The sequence below is a fragment of the Scyliorhinus torazame genome, chromosome 20 (assembly GCF_047496885.1).
Source record: "Scyliorhinus torazame isolate Kashiwa2021f chromosome 20, sScyTor2.1, whole genome shotgun sequence".
NCBI classification, from domain to species: domain Eukaryota; kingdom Metazoa; phylum Chordata; class Chondrichthyes; order Carcharhiniformes; family Scyliorhinidae; genus Scyliorhinus; species Scyliorhinus torazame.
In genome coordinates this window covers 137149770-137160169 of record NC_092726.1, presented here as the reverse complement: position 1 = coordinate 137160169, position 10400 = coordinate 137149770, and the positions used below count along the sequence as shown (strand labels likewise).

The window sequence follows — 10400 nt, the reverse complement described above, 5'->3', positions numbered from 1 at the left end:
GCTTGATGGGGTTGTGGTTATTGAGAATTGCTTTTGTCGGCTGCAAAGAGACATAGATAGGATGCAGAGCTGGGCTGAGAAGTGGCAGATGGTGCTTCCCCTGAAAAGTGCGAGGTTGTCCATTTTGGAAGGACAAATATGAATGCGGAATACAGGGTTAACGCTAGGGTTCTTGGCAATGTGGAGTAGCAGAGAGATCTTGGGGTCTATGTTCATACATCTTTGAAAGTTGCCACACAAGTGGATAGAGCTGTGAAGAAGGCCTATGGTGTGCTAGCGTTCATTAACACAGGGATTGAATTTAAGAGCCGTGAGGTGATGATGCAGCTGTACAAAACCTTGTTAAGGCCACATTTGGAGTATTGTGTGCAGTCCTGGTCGCCTCATTTTCGGAAGGATGTGGAAGCTTTGGAAAAAGGTGCAAAGGAGATTTACCAGGATGTTACCGGGAATGGAGAGTAGGTCTTAAGAGGAAATTTGAGGGTGCTCGGCATTTTCTCATTAGAACAGATAATGTTGAGGGGTGACTTGATAAGACGATCAGGGGAATAGATAGAGTAGGTAGTCAGAGACGTTTTCCCCGGGTAGACCAAACCATTACAAGGGGGTGTACATTTAAGGTGAAAGATATAGGGGGGATGTCAGAGGTAGGTTCTTTACTCAGAGTGTAGTGGGGACATGGAATGTACTGCCTGTAGCAGTAGTTGAGTCGGAAACATTCGGGACCTTCAAGCGGCTATTGGATAGGTACATGGATTACGGTAGAATGATGGGGTGTAGTTTAATTTGTTCTTAATCTGGGAAAAAAGTTCAGCACAACATCGTGGGCCGATGGGCCTGTTCTGTGTTGTATTTTCTATATTCTATTACATCACGCCTTCCTTCAGGTGTGCCTGATACACCACACGCTTATGCTAATGCACGTGGTATGTAGAGCCATTTCCCTGTGTACCTTGTACATCACCCCAGACATCAAAATAACTTGGTGTATCATCACGGTTCCCAGTTTTCTTGGACGATGTCCTCCTTCCCAATTACTTCGATGTTGCCGTCATTCCCGCTATTCAGTTAGCTTATCGTATTCCCCTGCCCATATATTTGGTAATAGTTCTTCCACACAACCTTTCCATTGTCGACATCTACCTTTCATGCTTTTCCTGCTTTTTATTCCCGTTTTGTTGTTTAAGGCACATCATAATCCCTCCCCAGCGTAGCTGTTTCAGCTGTTGAGACAGTTTTCCTGGTTAACTACATGGCTCCTGAATGTTCGTGATAATATTATCCATCTAACATTGCTGACTACTTCCCCTATGCTACTCTTCCTGCTTTATTGCACTCAATTGCATGATTTACCGGGTATATCAACCCCAGTGCACCTACAGAATCGTCTTCCACCCCTCCTGCATGATAGCTGTGATATCAGAAACCTTGCTCAAGGGTACCTGGTAATCACCTCCCACTCTGCCACTCCAGATGGCATAGATGCACGTCCCCATGCTGCAACAGACATATCGCCGGCTGCCCCACTGTAACTAGTGCATCAATACATCACACATGGTGAGGCTTATTTGTTTATTTTTGTTATTTTGCACCGCTGTCCAACAATTGTTGGCCATCTGTAAATACCCATTACATGGCGATGTGTTAATCTCTCTCTTCAGACACTTCAGCCAATGTGGTGTAGCTGCATCTACAGCTTTTACAAAGCGAGTTCTCTGATTTTGACAATACAATAGTGCACTGATACAAATGACATTTCAAATTATGCCGTATGGGCTTCTGAGATGGATTTGCATGTGGTGCACCTCCCTTGTAGCTGCGGGCCTTGTTCTTCACGGTGCTGGAGGCCGAGAGTGAGAGAGAAGGCTCTGCAGTCTCGACTGCACCCCTGCATCTTTCTGACAATATTTCTCAATATGTCCGCCCTTTGTCACAGCGTCATCGAACTCGAAACGTTAGCTCTTTTCTCTCCCTGCAGATGCTGCCAGACCTGCTGAGATTTTCCAGCATTTTCTCTTTCGTTTCATATTCCAGCATCCGCAGTAATTTGCTTTTATCCAGCGATGAACCTATCTCCTGATTTCCCCGGTCAAACCAGTACAAATAACACCCTTCCCACAGTCCTCTATATCTATTTGCTTTTATCCAGCGATGAACCTATCTCCTGATTTCCCCGGTCAAACCAGTACAAATAACACCCTTCCCACAGTCCTCTATATCTCTCCCTCCGCCGATTTTCCTGGAAGAACGCACCAACTCAGTCGTGTTGCCGTCCGATGTCTACACATATCCCCATGTACTTCATACATCAGCGTCATCTATGCTAGCATTTGTGTGGCAATTCCTCATTCACCCCACATGCCTACTGTATCTGCCCTCCTGTGAATGGTTGAACTGGTATAGGGCACTCACCTCTGCCCGTTGTAGCAATCAATATCCCAACATACCGTGTACATAGTCCACCCAGCCAATTCCCCGGTGCCCATGCTGTATCAAACATAGTCTACCTGGTACATGTACCCACTCCACGCTAATATATGCCGCCTCTAATGGCGTACGCACATTATTCACCAGTCCCCGATGTACATGTTCTCTCACCCCTCGCATTTCCCCTGGTATTCTTCCTACTTTCCTACCCAGAGCATCTATTATGTGGCACAACATAACTAACGTTACTGAAATATGTACTTCTTCCTCTGTATAAATTGATACATCAACTACACTGACTGATACAATTTTTGTACTTACATTTCTACCCATTTTGTGAGTTGCCAAACGCACGCTGCTCCTCAATGACCACAGGTCCCTTGCTATTCGTTGAACATTGAGATCGTCACCGGCCCCGCCATTATCACAGCAGCACGCGCCCATTGCAATGTTATAATGTTTGATTACGTTTTACTCATCGTAAGATTATCGTAAAAATCGGCATTCAAAGACATTTTTCAACTCATCTCTGAATTTGGTCTGCGTCACTGCATAAATACAAGTATTTGTGCAACAGCTCAGGAGCTGAAGCATGAATCCCATTTCTTGCACAAACCAATGTAGATACATCGCCTCATATCCCTGATAATACATTCGTGTCCTTATTGAAAAAAGCATAATCACCGACCATAAGATAATTAAATTGGCCGAGATGACAAAGAGTAAAATCATTGGTTTTCTTCGATTTGCCACCTCTGGGTCTCTGGTACTCTCTCCACAGCTGTGAGCTCGGAGTCTCTTGCGGTCTCTGTTGGACACTAAAAAGTGTCTGAGGGTGAAAACATTAAGCAGCATAATCAGGACAAATGGAACCCCAGGTGTTAAAATGTAATGAAGGAACTCAATTGTTCCCCAGACCACAGAAAGCATGTCCTTGATGGGTACATGACAAAACCAGGGTTGGTTTCCCCTCCAATACGGACCTGCCAGAATGAAATACCAGTAAATATCAATTGAACAGCTCAAAAAAGTAACTGTTCCCAGAACAACAGCCGCCGTTTTTTCAGGGCAGTACTTTTGTTTCAGCCTCTTGCAGCCAATGGCTACATATCGATCGAAAGTGAAAGTAACGGTTAACCAGACAGAACAGTCAGTGGCTGCATAAAGCAGGGCGGAGTGGATATTACACATGGGGATGTGAAGCACGAACTCAAATTGCTCCCGAAATACGATTGGTATGTGTCTCAATATGAGATCGAATATAACAACCGATAGATCCACCCCTGCCATGCCGATGAGGTAGTATGTGACACATTTGCAAAGGCCACATTTCCCTCGGGACAGGATCACCATTGCCACTACATTAACTCTGTGAAAGAGAAAAAAACATGATTTTTATGAATCAGGCTGGAAGCAAAATGATCGGTTTGCTGAAGTACCAATTGTAATGTCAAAGGGTGAAGATCATGCGGTGGATTGGAATAGTTTTACCTGAAGGAACAAACAGAAATGACCGTCATGCGGGTAAAGCGTGGCACATTACGCGGCAAAGGGGATGATGTTGAAAATGGCTGCCAAATACACATCATATTCCTCACCTCATTGTTTCCTTCCCTGGTTTGAAGGTTGCTAATCTCCAAACCGCTTCGTTGCCTTCTTCTTTTTGGGCTGTCCTTTAGAGTCGAGTATGATTTGCTTGCCTCCAGTGACTAGGATTCTGCTGTGGCGGAATAGTCCAGTGCTGGATCCAGACACTGTACCACAGGTTTGGCAGCTGGTGTTTAATGAGTTGGGTGGGTGGAATGCTCTGGATTCAGTTCTCTCCTTCCACTTTTTAAGCATGGCCTCTGTGTGCACCTCTCTGTGACACTCGTGGTGATTGGCGCATTTGTGGATGCTTCATCCTCGGCTTGTGGGTTGTAATATCGGCGATTACATGTGTCCATGGGATGTTACATTTATTTAGGGAGACCTTCTGAGTGTCTTTGTCGCGTTCCCTCTGAACTTGGAGCAATTGTTTGCTTTTGCAAAGCTTGGAGTAGAGCAATTGCTTAGGAAGTCTTCTGTCGGGCATATGGGCAATGTCAGGTACGCGAGTTGGATCTGAGGCCTTGGCCTTCGATGACGTTGTTCCCCTGGCGTCCGAAGAGTGTGCTTTCATACTGGTGTCGAAGCTGGATTTCATCATCGATATTTGCTCACGATGAGAAGAGGCTCCCGAGGTGTGGAGAATTACCCATATTATCTGGCGGTTCACAATGGATCACCGTGGTCGGAGCGGGCTGGCAGAGAAGCTTTGTTTTTCAGATGTTTAGTCTGAGGCCTATTCTCTCATAGGCCTTGGAGAAAACGGCGACAATGATTTGTAGTTCGGTCTCTGAGTGTGCACATACACAGGCGACGTGTGCGTACTGCCGCCCGATGACAAATGTTGTGGTGGCCTTCGCTCTGGCCTGGTGGCGTCGGAGGGTCAATATTTCACTCCTGTCCGGTAGGTTTGCTCCACTCCAGCGGGGAGCTTCCTAGCGATGGGGTTGAGGGCTGCTCAGAGGAAGATGGAGAATAGCGTGGCTGCGATGACGCATCAACTTTTGACCCCAGGTTGCACACTCAGGCCTAGGCATAGATGCTGAATATTGGTCCAGAGGCTTTTACCGCTGACACGTTGGGAAATGGCTCTACGTGTTCTACCACCTTACAGATTGAACCCTGGATAAACCTTTACTAAGAATCTGAACTTGCACCCAAATTGTATGTGAGGTTGAAGACATGCCCATTGAGGTTGTTGTTCAAATTAAAGAAATAACGTTTTGTTCTTTTTATCTGATTTGTTTTGCCTCAGTTGATGTTATTTGTCCACACCTTTCACTTCTGCTGTTGTAAATCACACTACTGTATTCTACCTTCTCCAACTCGCCTGCTAACACCTACATTTCTCATCCCAGTTCCAGCAATTGAGCTCCCCGTGTTATCCCCGGCAAACAATCAATCCTTTAATTATGGGTCCTTCCTTACTGCATAACATCTTCCTCAATCCAAATGCCATATCCATGCGCCAAGCGTTCCTAACCTATCTCTCCCTGGACCACACAGTCTCCAGTACCAAATAAAATAGCCGAGCTCACACATTTGCTGAAAAGTTAACGCCATCTCCACTGCCAGAACTGCAGCTCACTGCCTCTCCAGGGCTCCTAACTTGGCAACTCCAAGTTCCATTCCTCTCCAGCTCCGATTCCAGAGTGTTGGTTTGAATGTCACTGCCGGCGCCTTCGCTGCACCTTCCGCATTCCTTTCCACCAAGTACAGACTGCAGCTCCAGCTTTGTTCAGTTGCCACTAACGAGTTCTCCTAAAACTGGAACCTTTGCCAAAATTAGCTCCACTATGCCCCGCCCGAATTATCCCGAGGAACCTAATCCTGACGCCATCCGGTGTAACTTCAAAATAAGCAGATGAAGTTTATGATGAAGATGTTGGAGCATTACTTTGTCATATGGAGATCATGTCGTGCACATTTGATTGATTTTTTCGAGTCGCGGTATATTTAGCAAGGCAGTGCTGGTGATGTATTTCAGTGAGAGTTTGAACACGTTCTCGCAGGCGACTGTGATCAGCAAGGTATAAACACCTGGGATCCAGGGCAATTTGACTACGAGATACAAAATTGGCTCATTGGGCTTGGAACAGAGAGTGATGGGCGGACACTGTTTATACGACTGGAAGCCGTTAACCAGTCATCTACTTCAGGAATGAGCGCTTACTCCCCTACTCTTTGGAGTAAACATTAACGATGTACACCTGAAAGTTGGAAGTATAATCTGTAACATCGCAAATTCCAGGAAAATGTATGGTTTTACAAACAGCGAAGAGAAGGCCGTTAAATAAAGAACATTCAGAGTGGATCTTGAAAAACATACATCACGAAGAGGGCGGTGTAAATCTGGAACTCACCGCATGAAACTGTCGAGGCGGGAACTGTCACAACTTTCATGAAACGATTCGATGAACACTTTAAACAGCATAATTTGCGAAGCTATGTCACAGGACCTGAGATGTTCATGAAGGCCGGCGCAGACACATTGGACTGAAGGGCCTCTTTTGTGCTTTCAAATGCTCCGACCTCGTGACTTGACCGGGGGACACAGCATAGCAGCACCAGCTTAGGCGATAGGGAATGTGGGCGGATTGCGACACAGGCACTAACATTTTGTATAAGCCTGATATTTTGAAAGATATAACGTGGGTGTTAAGACACGAGAGATTTAGAATATCAAGTCTAGAAGTAACAAATTTATTGCCGTGGTTTCAAACAACAAATGAGCTGAGACAGGGGAAAGTAAAGATGAGCGAACTTACAGAGCAGGAAATAGACGGAAATGGTGATAACCAGCTTACGTGGTGGAAGCTCATTTGGATGACAAATGGGACACCTAGAATCAGATTGTGTGATCCGCAGCTCGCTTTCAGACAGAGCGATGGAATGGATAGCTGGGGGACAGAGTGCCTGACGTTGGGTGAATGCGCTGCCTTTCGTTTTGAAGGCATGAACGTGTGCAGTTCTGGTCTCCTAGTTTGAGGAAGGACACTCTTGCTATTGTGGGTGTCCAGCCAAGGTTCACCAGACTAATTCTCGGGATGGCAGGACTGGCATATGAAGAAAGACTGGATCGACTGGGCTTGTACTCACTGGAGTTTAGAATAAAAAGAGGGGATATCATGGAAACATAAAATCCAGATGGAACTGGACAGAGAAGATGCGGGAAGAATGTTCCCGATGTTGGGGATCTCCAGAACTAGGGTTCTCAGCCTAGGAATCCGTGGTAAGCCATTCAGGATTGGAATGAGGATGAACATCCTCCCTCAGAGAATTGTGAACCTGTGGAATTCTCTGCGATGGAAAGCTGTTGGGGCCAGTTAATTGGAATCATTTAAGTGGGATCTGGATGTTGCCCTTGAGGATAAAGGAATCAAGGGGTATGGAGAGAAAGCAGGAGTGGGATACTGAATTTGCATGATCAGCCATGATCATACTGAATCGTGGTGCAGGCTTAAAGGACCGAATGGCCTAACCGGCACCTATTTTCTATGTTTAATACATGTGTGTCAAATACTGGGTACGATAGCTTAACATGCATCGTATTTGCAGAGAGCACATCTCTGCTCAAATGGTTCCATGGATGAGGGGTGGTGCAGTTACAAGGGCAGACTGCTGAATGTTGGAATGTTCGTCTTACGCAGAAAATATGAACAGATCATTTTGTAGAGGATTTAACATGATGAAGCATTTAGATTGTTTTAATGCAATGCTGAAATTATGGAGAGAGTCGTTAGCAGCATTAATGATTGATAGGATAGGGAATTTCATGTCAATTCTGGGACAAAGCGGCCACCTCAGCTACTGACCAGGAAAGGATTGGAATCACTGACCATGTGAACATAGATTGTGAGGAAAACTGAATCCAATGCATGCACTGTATCTAAAATCGAAGACAATAAAATAATGCAGTTAAACATCGTGCTTAACGTTTATAAACGGTAGAAGTACTTACTGGGTACAGCCACGATGGCGAGAAATGGATAGTAACCAGCCTGAATAACTTTCAGTATGCACTCGAACCGCCATGACGCCGCGCACCCTTTCGTAAAATGAAAATAGACAGAAAAGAGCCACGGATAAATCACTGTCGGCTGCTTTAACATTCCAAAGCTGATATATTCAAATTCACAGACATTTCTGTCACAGTCCAATGAATGTTACTCTGACTCTGATTCATTGCTGTAACATTCATTCTGTTATTCTCGGATTCTCACCCGATGTTGTAAAATACTCATCTGTTGGTTTCAGATTCTGATCTATCCCTCATTAATCAACATGTTTAAAGGAGTGGGTATCTCTCCAGTGACACAGTTGGGTTCCAGAGTGACCGACATTAATTCCAGTCACGGAACAAACAGGTTCAATTAACCACTTGCAATCCAGTGTGTACCATGATGAAGAGGAACAATGCGCCGTCCTGGGATCTATGGATTGCTGATAAAAGCAAAATGGGGAATAGTGGAAGGAGGAACTACAACATTTCAATCTAGATTGCTTGTGTGAGTTGTGACTGACTGTCGGCTTCACAATGGCTGCATTTATTGGTCTTTAGTAGATGAGTAAACACTGAATTCAGCCAGACCGCGTGGGTTACTGATGCTGAACATTCACGAGGTCTTGCTCAAATACAACTGCATTGCTTGCTTGGGGCAAATGCTTTAATACAAGTCAATCCTCACGAATATATGAATTGCAAAACATGTTCGATAAACATGATCAAGTTTTTGATGCAGAAGCTGAAATGGATGAGGAAGTCAGTGTCGTTCTTATGTGCATGTTCTTAGAAAGTCTGCACAACCAAGAGCGAATTGCCATGGAAAATGCCCAATGTTGACACACTCTCTGTGCTGACACTCGTCGTGGAAACCATTACACATAAGATGTCACAAGTTTCCTTTTGCCTCCAGTTTGACAGGATAGCGTGGAAAATTCGATCTACAGAGCATTCTTTCTCTCTGAACAGTACCCTTGAGATGGAGCTTTGCCTTTTAACTGTTGCGATCTCAACATAAAGTAGGTCGCTGTGATGGATGTGATGTAAAATAACTGTTTTAGAGATATTAGTGACTGTAATGTAGAGATAGGCCAGTCTCATTCTGGTGAGTTCACAGACAAAGGATTTCAGAACGCATGGCAAAGCAAAGGGGAGGAGTGTCCAGCAAAGGAGGAGAAAAGGATGCTGGGCCACAGGGGGCCAGAGGAAGGGATTGGAAGTGAGCCAATTAGGATGTATGGCCAGGTCAGGAGTGGTATAGGATGACCTATGGGAATCGTGTCTGTGAAACTTGCTGCCATTTGAATGTATTTGCAGAAATTCATTTTGTCTCCTTCTTCATTCGTTTTCCAAGGGTCTAGGAGATTAGTTATGTGTCCTGTGCCTCTGTGAAATGAATCAGACTAGCAAGTCAAATAAAATAACTAATGCTGTACCTGCAAATTCATCTCGACTTTTATTGAGGCCAGACTGACGGGTAAAGAAATTTTGATTTGTGATTTGGTGCCGGAAAGCCGGGATTTCTCAAGATGGTCATTGGCCAGCTGCAAATTCAGAATTAGACTGATTATGGACGGAGGGAGAGTTGAAAAAGGGGCCCACAATGTAAAGCTGGAAAATCACCGCACATTGATTGTCCCCATCTTCTGGTCGTCTGATTTGTCTGGTCACTCGCGGTTGGTACGGAAAGATCGTCTCGACGAAATCAAAGGTCAGTCTGGGGATTAGACAATTAAACTGATGGGATATCATAATTGATAGTTCAGTTTTGGGTTAATTGAGTTGTCGATGAATTGATGGGACATCGGGAGACGGTTCAGTTCTACGAGTGTATTGAATAACTGATGGGACCTCAGGATGAGGGTTCAGTTCAATGAGTGTTTTGAATCTATAGTTGATTAAGCTAAAATTGTGTCCTTGGACTGAAGTGGCGAGAAACGATAAAAGTTAAAACAAGCTGGTTTCTGCATGTTAGTTAAAGCAGAAGTCTCTCAAAGGGTTACAGCAGCTTGAGTTAACAGGCAGCCTGTGGTGTAATCGGATACCTTTCTTTCGAGTCAGTGAACTCCAGCAAAGTTACGTTTTGAATTAATTCAAGGAAACCAGTGGGTTTCTCCACCTCTTTGATAAAAGTTTATTTTTTTCGAAAGCAATTGCTTGAAATTGCCAGAATCTTAAGTTTTACTTACTTGAAATAATGTCAATCTCATTTTATTTGTGAATTAACAGAAACTTAAAGAAACTCACTGACACCATTTTAAAAATTGTAAATCTGGAGGTGACAGTTGACGTTGCTCCGGTATAAATCACAGCAGCTAACTGCTCGCTCATTGATAGCAGCCAGCATTTTGTGAATGTAAGAAAAACTTGTTGAAAGAAAATT

The 10400-nt window shown here is 44.5% G+C and overlaps 1 protein-coding gene across 1 annotated transcript; it reads right to left on the bottom strand.

The window, feature by feature from the left end:
- Positions 1-2913: 2913 nt before the first annotated feature.
- LOC140396789 (probable G-protein coupled receptor 139) lies at positions 2914-3947 on the bottom strand. Its single transcript, XM_072485507.1, has 2 exons — positions 3919-3947; positions 2914-3796 (listed from the first exon to the last, which is right to left on the bottom strand). Exons 1-2 carry the CDS (start codon positions 3945-3947, stop codon positions 2914-2916), a joined length of 912 nt encoding a protein of 303 aa, XP_072341608.1.
- Between the last annotated feature and the right edge of the window lie 6453 nt (positions 3948-10400).

Bases quoted from the DNA above. Each gene is read 5' to 3' on its own strand.
- LOC140396789 (XM_072485507.1), bottom strand. From the start codon at position 3,947: ATGACGGTCATTTCTGTTTGTTCCTTCAG. The intron at 3,797-3,918 runs GTAAAACTATTC...TCTCTTTCACAG, and splicing joins ATTTCTGTTTGTTCCTTCAG to AGTTAATGTAGTGGCAATGG.